This window comes from Leptonychotes weddellii, chromosome 1 (assembly GCF_054177405.1).
Source record: "Leptonychotes weddellii isolate Sample4059 chromosome 1, ASM5417740v2, whole genome shotgun sequence".
NCBI classification, from domain to species: domain Eukaryota; kingdom Metazoa; phylum Chordata; class Mammalia; order Carnivora; family Phocidae; genus Leptonychotes; species Leptonychotes weddellii.
This window is the reverse complement of record NC_138369.1, coordinates 98,565,398-98,581,891: the sequence shown is the minus strand read 5'-3', so window position 1 is coordinate 98,581,891 and position 16,494 is coordinate 98,565,398. Positions and strand designations below refer to the sequence as shown.

General features: G+C 41.3%; 1 protein-coding gene across 2 annotated transcripts in view; it reads right to left on the bottom strand.

Annotated features, from left to right (window-relative positions):
- Window positions 1-1,139: 1,139 nt before the first annotated feature.
- The window catches only part of IQCJ (IQ motif containing J), a 194,180-nt gene continuing 178,825 nt past the window's right edge, over window positions 1,140-16,494 (bottom strand). For both annotated transcript variants that reach the window (XM_031025811.2, XM_031025810.2), the window contains exons 3-4: window positions 13,543-13,623; window positions 1,140-2,148 (exon numbers count right to left, since the gene is read on the bottom strand). In XM_031025811.2, the coding sequence (XP_030881671.2) occupies window positions 1,905-2,148; window positions 13,543-13,623 (325 nt within the window). In that variant the 3' untranslated portion in view covers window positions 1,140-1,904. The remainder of the gene's footprint in view (window positions 2,149-13,542; window positions 13,624-16,494) is intronic.

Genomic DNA, 16,494 nt, shown 5'->3' with positions numbered 1-16,494 from the left:
GGCAATCAGGAATGAGCCAGACTTCCACACAATGAAAAGAGTTATCCTGGTCCCATGAGCACAGAGATAAGGCATGATGATACAGTGGTGGAGCAGGATGCCACTCCCAATTCATTCTGAGACACCTTATAGGAAACCAAATTGCTGGGGACATTTGAGAGAGGAGATCTGTTCTACTAAGAAACATCAGGGGACCTGGAGGCCAGGCTAAATTAAATAAAGTAGAACTGTTAGCAAAACTGTGCAAAAGGTATTGCACATCACATTTATATGATGATCCGTGGGGGAAGAACGTGCATTTATGCACAAAAATACTTAAGGTGCTAGAATCTAAGTGGTATGGCAAGGTAAATATAAAACAAAGATAGATTATTCCAGAATTTCAATACAGTCAAAAGGTTAACCACCCTAAAGCAACACTAAAACCATCATATGTCACTGGACACAGCAATGGTTGATACTGTCAGGAATTGGGGCTATGAGAAAATACAAAGACAGTAAATCCAAACTTTTAACTCATGGGCGGAATGATTTCTGAGACTCAGTTTCCATCATTCAAATAAAATATTCAGTCACTTAATTTCTATTAAATTAATTCTATTGTCATTCACGGCAAAGGCATCCTAAACACTTAATTTTCATATTATTTTTGACTTGCAAATCATGAGATACACACTTAAGCAACAGACCTTTTCCAATATGGCTCATCAGCACCCTCTAGTGATCATAAGGCCAGTTCAGACAAGTCATTTCCCCCGCAAAAAAATTGTTTTAAAAAGGCACACAGATTCACTGAGTATTCAATTTCTGCTGTTCGCTAAAAATAGATCTTCTGCCACTGTTATTTGCTCTCAAGTTACTGCTCTCTCTTTAGAATCCATAACAGATAAAACTGTTTATTAAAGAACATGCAATGCTCTTTATCTGAAAACATGTCAAAGCAACCTTTGTTTGATCCCAATGTGAATACATTATTTTGGCTGCTGGGGAGCCCTTTAACCACTGAATAAAAATGATTACAAAGGAGTCAAGAAACATGTTTTTTTGAAAATAATAACACTTGTATAGTTACTTCATTTCTCTTCCTAACTTCTTTCTGTGTATTCCAGTGACTATCATACATGATCACAATGGCCATATTCACAACACTCTGTATTACAGTTACCCGATCACTTATTTCCTACCACATTTGGTATATGTTTGTTTTTGTTGTTGTTGTTGTTGTTTTTTAAATAAAGACTTTCAGCAGATGTTCCCATTCCTTCACTGTGTACCAGGGTTCTTAAACAGGTGGCCTCTGGGATAATTGTGATCTGCAGGCATGGTCTAGTTGCATTTTAAATTTTCTTACTAGTTGCCAACATTTAAAAATCTGAATTTCTGGCACCCCTTAAGAGAAGAAACAACATTTGGCAGTGTCTGTCTGTCCAGCATCCCTGCATAGCAACATATCTGGGATGCAAGTGGGGCTACCCCTTTAGGTAAGGCCTGTGTTCTTCAGTAGCCAGTCACAGCTTAGCCCACATCAGCCACAACGGTTTCTTACCTGGCCCCTGTAGGCATTTGAGTTGCAACTCCTGAGTTTGTGACCCCTTTGAAGTCTTCCTGTAAAAGTTCTCTTTATAATCCTATAACCAAACTAATCTTCTATCTTATTAGCACAACAAAACTCTATCAGAGGCACAGACTAAAGGGAACACACTGTTATAAATAAAAGGAAAAGGATATTCTTAGTAATAGAGGAATGCAAACACACAAATGAGTAGTTTAGGGTGAGGTCAAATACAATCGATTCTCTCAGACTTGATGAAGTACACTTTATGCTTATGAATCATGTCTTCATTCTCAGATGACAAAACACTCACCATGGGTTCAAATATAGCAAGTAAGCAATGTAGATACACCTAACAACAAACCACCTGCTCACATCTCAACATTTCCTTCTTGGAACCCAAGACCTGGTGATCAAATGACTGGCCCATCAGGCCATAAAAAGGGAACATGGCACTCACTGGTGTGCTGCTGTCTGAGAAGGTGTTCATGCTGACAGAGCTGCTCAGCTTCTCCGAGGACACAGAGGGTGGGGATGGGCTCCTCTTCTCCAGGGGGTCCTGCCTCTGCAGGTACTCACGCCAGGCTCTCTGAATGCTGGAAAAACAAAACAAAACAGCACGTGCACTGTCACTACCTGGTCACAGCCCACAGACTCAGAAAAGCACAAGGAGTCTGAAGAAATTGGCTTTGGAGACAGGGAAAATGTAGCACATAGAATGTGACACAGGAAATCAGAAGACCTGTACCGGTTCTCTATTTTACTGATTTGACAGTCACAGACTAAGCCAAATCATCTTAGTCAGAAAAAGTCATCAAAATGAAACTGGCTTGCACATGTAAATGTACTTTGATTTATGGGAGGTAAAATCTTTCAATTTCTCATCCTATATTTCAAATGAAAATAATAAATAGGTTGACATATCACTTATTCATGCACTAATATAGCCTTGTTGAGGGACTCTTCTGAGCCAAGGTCAGCCTTAGGTGCTGGACAGTGACTGCAACGCAGCTCTAGAGGGTGCCATATGCACAGACCTCAAGGCCAAGAAAATCCCATGATGCTCTATAGTGTAGTCTACTTGGCCAAACGCAGTGGCCCTGCTCTGGGGACAAGACAGTCAAGAGCCCTGTGGTCATGAATTTTTACATACTGTGGAAGGAAATGGGTAATATATGATAAGTAAATAAAGGAATGGACAGAGAGGACAGAATATCTGAAAGTTATATGAACTATTCAAAAAACTAAAATAACACGTTAGATTAGGTGAGTATTTGAAATTTTACCCAAGGAAGCTTTTTTATTTCCTGTGATTAGTATCAAAACAAAGTCATCTGTTTCGAATAACAGAAAGCTCTTCTTTGTGAAAGCTAAGTAATTTTTTTCCACCCGGACTGGTTTCTAATCTTTGAGATTAACGTCTAGTTTTTCACAGTGATCAGTGAACCTGGAAATTAACCAAACATGAAGACCAATTTTTAAGAATCAGCCTTTTAAAATAGTTTTAAATAGTTGCATTAATTCCATTACTATCTCTTCTAGAGTCCTGGAAGTATCTGATCTTCTATAATTCTTCCCACACACAATTAAGGCAATTAAAGTTGTTTCTCTATAAACAAATTTATTTTCACTTGGCTAGAATGGTTCAAAGACGATTAATTCTCAGTAGTCAGAGGATAGAAAGGCCACAAAAATGCTACCATGTTACTAAATTTATACGTGTCCCCTAATTTATTAAGACTCTGAATTATAATGCTCAAGGTAAAGTCCAAAAGCTGCAGTTAAACAATACCTTTGGGTAAGAGGCCAATTTCCCCTGAAGCTATGAAACATAAGCTTCAGGGGCCCTTACAGGCCAGGAGTTTCTTCTAAGATCCTATGAGCGGCTCTTCATGGTTTGTATAAAATTGCAAAAGTAGATACCTTCTAGGGTTTTTTTTAAGAGGGCTCCAAATTATATATACACTTCAGACCCTATTAAGGCAGGATATGGCCCTGCTTTGGATTATATGTGGTCACTGTTTTATTATACAAGGCTTGCTCCAAAATATATCCTTATTTATTTACTTTTATTTGGTTTAAAGATTTTAAACGGAATCTCAAAGAAGGTTCTGTAAGAGTTTGTTAGTCTTGTTGCTTCTTCAGGGACCCATTTTATTAGGGAGTAGCAAACTTTTGGAAACTGTTAATAATTTCTACATCATCTGAAGTGCTTAGGGTCTTCCAGAGTCCTGCTAACAAGTTCTGCCACTGGAGGGCACCTAAAGGCTGTAAACCTGCCCATCAAGGGCTTAAAAAAAAGTGACATTGTAAAGGCTATTTAAAAAATATAAAACAGTAACAAGGCATGGAATACCCACACGTTTATACTGAGGTGTTCCTCTCTCTCTCTCTCTCTCTCTTGCTTGCTCATAGTCTTAATTATTCAGAAAATATAGAAAGAAAATGTAGTAGCCGTTTGAGAGTTTACATTTTAGTTTATTGAACACCAGGGGCAGTATGACACCTTTAAAGAACCAAACAATGCCAGGCAAAACTGGAGTGAGATCAACAAAGGTGAATTTTCACGTAAAGCATCCCCTTCCCCTTCCTGGTTCTATGGTGCCTGGAAAGTGACTTATCAGTTTTCTTAAGTCAGAGATTAAGAAGGCAACATTCCTTTCTTCCAGGTGGGTGGATATCCTCTTTTAGTTGACAGAGAATGCGACAAAATTAAATACCTTTAAAATGTGTATTAAAATCACCTATAAGCCTCCTCCCTCCTTAATACAAAAGCTATTTTAATTTTTGAATACTTACCTTACTATCCTTGTCCACATATATGGAAACAATTTTACTTAGTTGAAAGCATATTATACTATATTTTATTCTTTTTTAACTCAGAAGTTAAAAATGAGAGGCCAGTCACTTCACTATTATCTAAATTGCTACATTGGATATTTTTTAAACAGTGGAATCATGCTATTAGTACTTTCTGAATCATAGGAAACTATTTACATCACTCACACACTGCTTACTCCCATTTGACCACTTTGTAGATTAAATTGTTCTATAATTAGCTCTCTGAATACAATCTCCAAATGCTATTTTACCGAAAGAGGGAATTAAAACAAAACGTAGAAGCACCTCATCCCTCAGTCATGGAAAATCACTTTTCAGCCTTCTTATCCCAGCTGTACCACAATTCCTACTCACAAGTCTCCTTTAAGGCTGCAGGGTAAGTCCTGAACACCAACTACCTTGACATTTTTATTTCTAAAACTAAGCCTTGCTATCAATACAATTCTTTAAAGGCTGGTTGCAGTAAAGGAACACATTGTGTGTGTTCCTATATTCTGAATTATAAATATAGAGGCTTATTTCAAAGTAGATAAGAAATACATTTTTCAATAATTTTTTTGCTTGTCCAGCTCCTGTTTGTCTTCCATGTCAGGGATGGTGTCATCGCCTGCCTCTGCCATCTCTCTATACATCCCCATTTGTTTCACAGTGCCAGTGGCTCCCTCCTGCACTCACAGCCACTTGGGAACTTACAGCTGGTGCAGTCCTGGTTGTCACTGGCTGTCCTTACCTACAAGGTATCCTTGCCTAGAAGACAGAACTCTGCGAGCTGTGATGCTTAGAGGAGGTTCCAGGGAGTCCTGGTGCTTTAAGTAGCCTTGAAGGATGGAGGGGATTTAGATTGATAAGAAGGAGGAGGAAAGGCCTTTGGGCAAAGCCTCGGAGGTGAGGGTACCAGGCAGAAGGCAGGAGGTTCCCAGAGGAAAGTGGTAGGGCATGAGGCTGTGAAGACTGGAGAAGCATCCCAGATGTCTCCGAGGGCGAGGTTGGGGGCAGACTGGGCAGTACCTGCCCCTTGGGAGGAGGAACCCCATCTTGGCACAGTTGACTGTTGCCAGATCTTACTACTTATCAAGAACAGTCAGAAATCTGGTTTTTATTTGAAAGTTACTAGTTTTTAAATGTTACCAAATAATTTTTACAACTTCAAAATACATTATTACCCAAGTAGGCTAAATTTGGGGATGGGAAAAAAGGATACCATCAAAGAAGATGGAAGTCTGAGTATCTTGGGAGGTAACATCTAATTACATATAGCTCTTTTTATGTGTATTCTCCCATTCAATCCTTACCACAAGTGGAATGTGAGGAAGGCACTATTACCATCATAATGGTAGTTTTTGCCTGCCCAACATTAATTTTTCTTTCATTTTGTTCCAGCACTCACCTTTCACTGGGGACCCACCAATCTATGGCCACAATGTTGGGAGAGCCCACACGAGAATGAAGCTATAATATCCTGAGCAGAGCTTACAGAAGAAGGAGGACAGAGATGTCTGATGATGCTTGATTACCTGGGTCTATATATGCTTGAAGCACATTAGCCCCTGGATGTTTCTGTTAGGTGATCCAATATAATCTCTTTTTAATACATAAGTTAGTTTGAGTTGAGTTTCTTTTACTCACAACCAGGAGTCCTCGACAAGTTTCAGGAAACAAGATGGGAGCTAACTGACAGACCCGACATTTGGACTGGATCCCCTGTCTTTCCATTACATTGTGCTCCCCCCTCATGGTTCAGCAAAAGGCAGAAAGGGAGAGGAAATCAAGGTGATGGATTTGGCACGTCACATACTGACTTTGAGTAGATAAATAGAACCCCTATTTATTTAAACCTGTTTAATTTTCTATGTGTGACTAAAAGCTACCCTAACAGATAAGCCATGTTTTCATTATTTGGTGTCTGCCTCAACCCTGTATCCTGTCACAAACCTGCCCAAAGGCCAGTGAAGGGCCACTGCATGCAACAGGCAGGTTTTCCGCAGAATTTGCCTGTATCTCTAAGCCTGCTTCCACTCCATTCCAGTTTCTGCCTAGTTTGTAACTCCTGACTTCATTTGATTGTTGGTACTTCCTAAGCATCACGGACTTATGCCCTTCTGGATCTTTCTGCAGGTTCCTTCACCAACACCTATGACCACCTTGATGGTCAGGAACTCCCAAATCCCTCACAGATGGAATTTGGGCAACTTAGGCCTTTTCTCTAGAACACTCTTTCTGAAGATTGAGAAAGCACTTTAGAAATAAGGCACACAGAAGCTACTTCCATAGACTTATGGAAGAGACCAGTGGCTCTCTGAGATATTAACCATGCAAAAAGAGTGTCAGATTAGGCTAATCCAGGTAACTCTTTTCCAAGAAGTCTTCTTCCTCCACTAGACTGTGAATCCCTTGAGGGCAGTGTCCATCATATTGCCACAGTTCTAGAAATATGGTTAGTAGGTGATCAACAAATATATTCTCCTAATATTGTAGTCCAGAAATAACTCAATAAATCCTCAAAGAAGAAAAAGTTTTACCTCATGAGGAAGTGTGCTTAGAAACTAAACGTATTTATTATATTCCTCAGCTCTGTGACCTCTGTTTGGAACTTTCTTTTATTTTCCATCTCTTTACTGAAGTTCTCACTGTGCTCACCCATTCTCCTCCCAAGTTCAGTGAGTACTTTTATGAGCATTAAATTCTTTATTATATAAATTACTTATCTCTGTTTCATTAAGGTTTTCTTTTTTGTTGGTTTTGTTTTGTTTCCTGAAGCTTTATCTTGTTCTTTCATTTGGAACATGTTCCTCTGTTTCTTCATTTTGCTTGATACTCCCTACTGGTTTCTGTGTGTGAGATGAAACAGCCACCTCTCTGAGTCTTAAATGGCTGGCCTTGTGCAGCAGATGAACCCTGCCCTAGCAGTTGGCTGTCTCTCAACCTTTGTGACATCCAAACAGCCCATTTTATTTCTAATAGCTCCCAGTAGCAGAAGGTGTGCCAAGACCCGTAAGTGTCCTAAGGGGGAGGCTCATAATCAGAACCTGAATTCAGGCTGATTGGAAGCCAAGCCCTCAGGCAGCAGCTTTTAAAGTATGCAAATATATACATTCCTGTGGGGCTACAGTTGTAAACTCTGTTGGCTTCCAGAGCCAGGTGATCTGGAGATGTCCCCTGGGTGGCAATAGCAAAATTTGGGGCTCTAGACGAGTGTATTATCTCCTTTCTGGGAGATTTGGGTGAGCTGCAGTGAGGTGTAGAGAGAGCACAAAGATGGCATCCCCAGGCCTATATTCCCTGGGAGCATCTCTGTAGCCTATAGATGTGTGCCAAATCTGAAGTCTGCCCCTAAGGCCCAAGCTCCAGGTCAAGCAAATAGACCTCTTTCACAGAGAGGCTAAGGGTGTGTTTCATCTGCTGTCTATTCAGGGCCCTAGGGCGGTAGCCTGCCAAGAATTGTCTTTCCAGCTGTTACAGTCTCACAGGACCCAGGAATGCAAGCCCCCTGGCCACCAGCGCCAAGCGACCAAGAGGTTTCCCCTGGTCAGCCGCAAAACCCAGGGCACCGGATGTAAAGGCCGGGACACCAGACATGTATAAGAGCTCCCTTCCAAGACACATTAGGGCTCCGGAGTGTGGCAGAGGGACAGTTCAAGGACAGTGCCTGCCCTCTGAGGACTTAGAAAAGGTTGACAGCAGTCCTTCAATGTGTGTTTTATTAAAAGTCTGCCCTTCAGGTTGCAGCTATGATGATAAGCTAATAGGCCTCTTTCACATCAATACTGAGCTCCTGGGTCTGTTGCCTCTTGCTGTGCCCCTGGGGCGGTAGCTGTTTAAGACTCTTCCTCTGTTGGTTACAATCCTATGGGGACGGCTAGTGCCACCAGAGCCAGGCGGTATAGAGACATCCCCTGGCAGCAGCAGCAAAAATCAGGGCCCCAGACAAAACTATTAGCTCCTTTCTCTAAGATTCCAGTGAGCTGGAGCAAGGCAGAGGGACAGCACAAAGATGGCATCCACTGGCCTCCATTCCCTGAGACCCGCTCTGTAGGCTCCCAGATATGTTTAAAACCAGAAGCCTGTCACTCAGGCCAAAGCTCCTGGACCAGCAAATAGACCTCTTTCTCAGAAAGGTGGATGTGTGTTTCAGTCTGCTGTCTATGCAGTGCCCTGGGAGTGGTGGTCTGCCAAGAACTATCTCTAATTGCCATAGTCCCGTGGGATACAGGACCTCTTTCTCAGAGAGGGAGAAGAGGGAGAGGGAGAGGGAGAAAGAAAAGAGAGAGAAAAAAAGTCAAGAAATAAAAAGAAAAAATTTAAAAAGATGGTGCCCACTAGCTTTAGCAAGGCAGAGAGCAGGAAGATGGCTCCCACCATTCTCTGACCCAAGAGAAAATCCCAGCAGGCCTCTGGCTCTCAGACCCATACTTCAAAATTAGGAGACCAGTCTTTTTCACATAAAGTCTGGGCACTTTTCAAAGGGCTACTTCTGCATGGGGTCCTGGGACAGGTGAGTCTGCACACAGGCCCTTTAAGAGCCCTGCCTCAGGTGGCCATAGCCCTGCAGGTCTCATGGGCATTGGAACCCCTCTGATCTTCGAAGCCAAATGTTTTGCAGGCTTGTCTTTCAGGTGCTGGTCTTAGTATTTGGGGTGCCTGATGTACAGTACAATCCTTCATTCCTCAGGAGGAACTTCTGTATTTTGAGTTCCCTCCTGACTGTGAGTCACTGTACTGGGGTTGGGGTTTACTGAAAGATTATGTCCCAGCCTTTCCTACCTGTTTTGATGTGGTTTCCCTCTCGTTTGCCCAATATAAAGGGGTTGCTCTGCCAGTTTTTAGGTTTGTTTTTTTTTCCAAGGGATATTGTTCCATATGTAGCTGTAAATTCAGTATGTCTGTGGGAGGAGGTGAATTCAGGATCTCCTGCATTAGCCATCTTGAACTGAACTCCCCAGAAACTAAGTGTGTTTACAGAGATACAAGTTTTGCTCAGTTTACTTCTCATTAGTTGTGCTCTTTGGGCAGAATACTAACATTACTGGCCTACATTGTGCTTACCCACAAAATAGTAATAACAATAACCTCTGTGCAATTCTTGTAAGGAATCTAAGTCAGCCTCAAACCTGTGCTAATCATATACATTGATATGATATGCGGGGTTCCTAAGGATCCTTAAGGGCAATATTTTATTAGCCCAATTTGGCATAAAAACATGATTGGAAACAGTATAACTCCATGGAAAAGATACATTAGGTCATTTTTTTTTTTAATTTTCTCATTGAAAGCTCATTACAATCCTTTTTGACATGGTTAGTGTTATCATTTTATAGAGGAATGCAACTGTGGCCCAGATAGGTAAGCAGTGTTCCCAAGGTCACACAGTGGGTAAAGAGCAGAGCTGGGATTTCTCCTATTTGCTCTAACTCCAAGGTCTATGCTCTCAACCATTCTTCCCTCATGTCTTCTTTAAATTAAACTTTTGACCAAAGTTGATAGGCATTACTCTAAACAAATGACATTTAACAAGGCTTTATCAAGAAATATCTTTGAAATTCTTCTGGGAATTGTCTTTTTCTTCCAGTGTAGACACTGTCTACACTGTCTGTCTGTGTATGTGTGTCTCTCTCTCTTTTATAGAATCTAAATGTTGTTTCATCACTAGATCATCAAATACATTAATAAAAAATGAGAGAAATTGGACACATTTAACAAGCAGATGTTCAAAAAATGACTTGTAGTCAATAGATGCCTTTGTTGTCCATAACAAAATAAATATTTTGCTAAAACATCAGGAGAGGGATTGCACACAGTTAATGAACAACTGTTAAGTGATGGTTTGTATTCAGAAGATGTGTTTTAGATCTTACTACAACATATAACATGTGACCCCCCCCCATGTGAAGGGTAGCAGTTTTATCGGATTTGGAGAGTCTGTTTCCTTCCTTTCAGTCAGGCCGCTGTGCTAGAGCCTGTGTTCCTTTGATGTGTGCCTTCATCCCCAGGCCCTCATTCCAGCCTTGCCTCTTAAGAATACATTTGTCTTTAGTCTTAGAGTTGCGTTGAGAGCCTTTACTGTGGTGCTTTCACTATTACTTTTGCTTTCACTAAATTTTCTGACTTGAGAGGCTTGCCTTTGCTTGATCTTCAGAAAACCTGCCTTTCACCTCCCCCAAATGACTTTTTATTAATAGCTGTGCAACCTTGATTGCTTCTTCCCTTTTGACACAGTCCTTTAATCCTTCAAGTCTAAAACTCAAAATTACCCGTTAACGGTTGCATTCATGAACCAGGTAATGTACCCTTCCTGACATTTCCTCTAAATTCCACCCCCACACTCACATGTGTTCTTTCCCTGCAGGTCTCTACTTCTTTCCACTGATACTTTGCACTCCACATAGAGGTTGAGGCTTTCTTATCAAATTGTTTTTTTTTTAGTTGGCCTGAGTGTGAGGAAACAACTAAGAGTCTTTCCTGCCCCATCCAACCCTGACCTCAAGTTCTCACTAGTGCAGGTATATGATGGAGGCGGCCCACACTTGAGAACAGTTCTCATCTTCCTTATTGTCTTTTATGTTCACAGATTGGCCTGCCAAGGTGCATCCCACCTCAGGGCTTGCAGAGGTTGGACTGTCCAGAAAAACCTTCATTGGAACCTACTAACCCTCTCCTCCTTGTCAGGGAAGGGAAAGGAAAGTTTCCAGGAAAGCAGATTTTATAGCATAGTAAATCCTCACTTCCCTCACTTCTCTCGATGTTCAGCAGGTTCCCACCAACAAAAGCCAGAAGACCCTGAAAGGAAGCCTGTGAAGTCTGACAGTGACTCTGGAACCTGGGACAAAGCCCCATCTTTCATAGCCAGTGCTCTGCAGGTCTAAAGAAAATCCCTTGGGAAGTGGGAATGAGGGTTTGTCAAGATCCACCCTTTTGAGGATGCCAAGGTCAGTCTGAGGGAGACAGTCCCAGCAGAGCAAGGGACACAATGAAAGGCACAGCCTACACCATCGGTGGGGACTTAGGGGAGACCAAATGACCCTTCTCACAGAGCCCCAACCCTTAGAGCTATTTTTAAGGAATCAATGCCTAGGAGCTAAGTGTTTCGCATTAATGGGAATCCTGGGGCACATAAGGGGTGGGAGAGGTAATACCAAGGAGAAAGGGCAACTAGGAAGAGGAGAGAATACAGAGGAGAGCAAGCTGCACAGCTGTAGGAAAGATCTAATGTGCTTAGAGGGGAGATGTTCAACCTGTCATGAGTGTTAAGAATTTAAAAGCCAGATTAGACAAGTGTCACTGAACTGGAGTCCCCGATGGGACTCAAATTCCATTATTGGACAAGATTAAGTTTTCTCTCCCTCATCCCCCTCCAGTGAGTGGAAATGGGGTTCAGAGTTATTAGAAGAGATAAAAACATTCTGTTTTCACCTTACTGAGCTGAGACTCCTCCATCAAGCCAGCTACAGGGAAAGTCTCAGACTCTCTGAGCTGGCTGGAATCTCAGCCAGAGAGTTTTTTTTTCTTGCCTGCTCCTTCTCCTGGCACCTGCCCCTCTGCCTACATCTTAGGGATGATGAAAACCAAAAAAGAGTGGAGAGGTTTCCTAGCTTCATTTCAGCATTCAAAACAAACACTCTAATTTTTCACACAAACAACTTTCCATTCTAGCACTTTTTCATTTAAGAGGTTGCATAAAATGTGGTAGCCTGATTTATTATTCATTTAGTAAGCATGACACAGAGTTTCCTAGTGAGGGACCTAACAGATTCAGAAGCCATCTTTGAATTTTATCTTGACGGTATCTCTATGTTCTCACTCAGAGACAAGCTTTTTATTGATAACCAGGGTTAATGTAAATTGGCAGGGGTTTATGTTAATATTTGCTTTTATCCAGCAGGATATTATATATCTGCATCATTTTTGTTCCTAAATCCATGACTTATTGTTCTTCAAAGTTGTACACCTCAAGGCTCCCTTCTTCAGGGTGACTTATTTTCTAAAAGATTTCTCTTTGGGCTTTTCTGCAAATAATCAGTGGTCCTAGCCAAGCTCAGACATGTTTAAATTCTCAGACACATGCCTCTCAGAGTGTTAAGCTGTGTGTGTGTGTGTGTGTGTGCATGTGATATTACATAGGATCTCACTGAAAATTCTTATATGCACCCCTGAGGGAAAATCAGAATGGGAAAGGATCACAGAAAGCAAGCATAGTTTAAAATTGCTTCTAAGGTGATTATGATAGGTCCCTTCTTTACTTAAATATGGTCTTAGAAAGTTGCTATTTTGTTCTAGAATATAGCCTGTCTCACTTTGGAAGTTGCCTGTTTCATTTTTGTTAATATTAAGGTGTTCTTAGCAGTATCTTTTTTAATAAAAGATTTATTTATTTATTTGAGAGAGAGAGGATGTGAGCAGGGGACGGGGCAGAGGGAGAAGGAGAAAGGTAATCCCAAGCAGACTCTGTGAGGGGCCCCTGAGGTGGGGGCCCTGACCCAGGACTGAGGCAGAGCTTGATTTCAAGACCCTGAGATCATGACCTGAGCTGAAATCAAGAGTCAGATGCTTAACTAACTGAGCCATACAGGCGTCCCTTCTTAGCACCCTCTTTATGTAACAGTCATTTGTAGTGGGGAAGGGGACTCACATCTGGCCTTATTAAGAGAGAATAAAAAGGAAAATGACAGGAAATGAAGAGAAAAAGAAGAGATATTTTTCCAAAATATATGGATGAGAGGTGGAATGGAAATAGGAAGAAGAGGATTGAAAGTGTGTGTGTGTGTGTGTGTGTGTGTGTGTGTGTGTGTATAATAAGGAAATGGCCCAATGTAAAAATAGCCAAGTTATTCCAAGGTGGAATCAATGACATAACTGAGATGAAAGACAGTGGAAAATGCTAGTGGATGCTGAAGAGCTGCACTCTGCCTAAAAAGGGAAAAACCAAGAAATGAGGACATAGTGACAGTAAAATAATCCCCAAAACTATCCAGCAGATGGTGCTGTTTGCCCAAAACAGTTCTGTTGCTGCTCAGAACAAAGAGGAAATAATGTTCAACATATAGATGTGAAATAAATGCTTAATTCTTGTACTCCCAAATTCCAGAGTAGTCTAGAAGTTCATAAAACAAGAACTGTAAAACTAATGCTTTAATGTAAACTTTGAAATAACTTACATTTTCACCTTTGATTCCAGGGGCTGTAGATTGAGGTGATATTTTTCAATATTATTCTCCATATCCATGGCCATCTGGTGACTAGAAACAGAAATAATGGCTCAATATAGCTGAACCTAGACAACCTTTATAGCAATAAAACTGCTAATTTATATTTATTTGAAAAAGCAGATATACATCCAATTTTGTTCATTTTAATTAATCCACGGAGGCTTAAAGGTTGCTATTGATGGATAATGGATAAATAACCATACCATAAAAAGAAAATATTGTTTTGCCTTTTACCTTTTCTGTTCTTTTGATTTTTATTCCTTAGCTCAACATTCATATTTAAGGCATGAAAGTCATTTCCTTTAAGCAAAGAAGAAAACAAAATGTTGGGCCATTTCAAGGGGAGAAAAAAACATAAGGAGAGTATTATAAATCCCATGGCATTGTCTAAGTTGTAGAGAGGATCTCATTCATTCTCACCCCAATGGTGCCACTGCCATTGAACCTCTCCTCCTTTCATTCTGTAAGCTTTTGCAGAGCTCCCGCTATGAACAAAGCATGAATCCCCACCCTGGAAAACTCCTGGCAGGGGTCTATAGATATATGATCACTGCTCCTATGGGCTTATTAGGCAATCACTGGGTGCTACAATGATCAAGGAAGATTTCATGGAGATGGTGGTAATTGATGTGGGTTTTGAAGAATGGACAGGAATTAGGTAAGTTGAGATGTGAAAGGTAATACATATGAGAGAGAGATTAAAACAAAGGATTAGAGGTGAAAAATTTCAGGCTATTTTCAGAAAGAGCAATTTGGTGAAAATGGAGGATAAAAGTAGGAAATATGTTTGGATAAGCAGAAAACTAGTAGTCATTGGCCACAAATTGTATATGAAACACTGTCATAGATATTTTACATGTATTATCTTATTCAATTCTCACAGTAGCCTCTACCAATTAAGTATTTCCCCCATTGTACAGCTGAGAAATCTGAAGCTCAAAGAGATTGTGTTTGAGCAGGGAAGAGCAAGATAGTGGAGGAGTAGGAGACCTGGATTTCATCTAGTCACAGGAATTCAGCTACATAGGGATCAAACCATTCTGAACACCTAAGAACTCAACAGGAGATCGAAGAAAAGAAGAGCAACAACTCTCTGAACAGAAAAGTGACCACTTTCTGGAAGGTAGGACGTGCGAAGAAGTGAATCCAAGGCGATATTCGGGAGGATAGACAGCGGGGGAGAGGGCCTCCAATGGCCGCTTCTGGCAAGTGACAGAGCAGCAGAGCACAAAATTGGAATTGTTTAGAAGTCTACTCCACTGAGGGACGTCGCTCCAGTGGCTAAGCAGGGGATGGAACCCTCGCGGGACAGTGTGGTCTCAGGACCCTCAGGGTCACAGAAAGACTGGGGGTGTCTGAGTGCGGCAGAGCTCCCAGGTATCGGAGTGGAGAAGCCAGCTGCAGAGACGGAGCCGAGGAGTGGGCTCTCAGCTCGGGGTTGCCATAAACCATGACCCGCTGCGCAGTCGGGCCACTGCTCTTCCAGCAGGGACCCAACAAGCGACAGATCCGGGGAGACTCTCCTTCCACCCCTGAGAGGAGTGGCATGGGAGTGCACTGTGGGGATCTGCTGGGTTTGGAGACTCCACACAGGGTCGGGTGCCAGAGATAGAAATGCTTGGTCACAGGCCGGGTGAGCACGGAGTGCAGCCGGAGACCGGGGAGATGGGAGTGACTGACTGCTTTTCTCTGGGGGCACACTGAGGAGTGGGGCCCCAAGTTCTCAGCTCCTTCAGGGCAGAGATTGGGAGGCCACCATTTTCACTCTTGTCCTCCAAAGCTGTATGGAAAGCTTGCAGGGAACAAAAGCTACCGAGAGCAAACCAGAGCAGATTACTTAGCCTGGACCGGCAAGGGCGGGGCAATTCTGCCTCCAGCAAAGACATTTGGGAACCACGGCAACAGGCCCCTCCCCCAGAAGATCAGCAAGAACAGCCAGCCAAGACCAAGTCTGCCGATCAATGAGAAGGGCAGAATGCCAGCGCTAGGGGAATACTGCACAGAGAATTCATGGCTTTTTTCCCCATGATTCTTTAGTCTTTCAAAGTTAAATTTTTTTTAACTGTATTTTTTTTTTAATTTTTCTTTTTCCCTTTTTCAACCAACATCTTATCAATCCCTTTTTTTAAAATATGTTTTTTATTTTTCATTTTTAGAGTCGTATTATAGTCCTTCATAGTAGTTACCCTTATTTTTGGTATATATATAAGTTGTTCTCTCTTTAAAATTTTGTGGTACAGTTTCTTCTAACAGATCAAAATATACCCTAAATCTCTAGTGTATGGCTTTGTTCTAGTCTTCCTACTGATCACATTCTCTCCCTTTTTTTTTTTAAATCCTCTTCTTTCTTTTTTCAACCAACTTCTTATCTTATCAATTCCTTTTATAAAATCTTTTATAATTTTCATCTTTACAGTCATATTCCATCCATTCATTATATTAACCCTTATTTTTGTATGTATATAAGCTTTTCTTTCTTTAAAATTTTGGGAGGCACTTTCTTCTAACAGACCAAAATACGCCCAAAATCTAGTGTATGGCACTGATCCATGCACCAGGCTGATCATATTTGATCATATTCTGTTTCCTTTGTTTTGTTTTGTTTTTGCTTGTTTTTATCTTTTTCTTTTTTTTCTTTCTTTGTTTCCCTTTCTTTTCCCCCAGTTTCAGGTCTTTTCTGATTTGTTTAGTGTATATTTCCTGGGGATGTTGTTACCCTGTTAGCATTTTGTTCTCTCATTCTTCTATTCTCCTCTGGACAAAATGACAAGATGGAAAAAATCACCTCAAAAAAAAGAACAAGAGACAGTACCAACTGCCAGGGACCTAATCAATACAGACGTTAGTAAGATGTCAGAACTAGAGTTCAGAATGATGATTTTAAAGATACTAGCTGGGCTT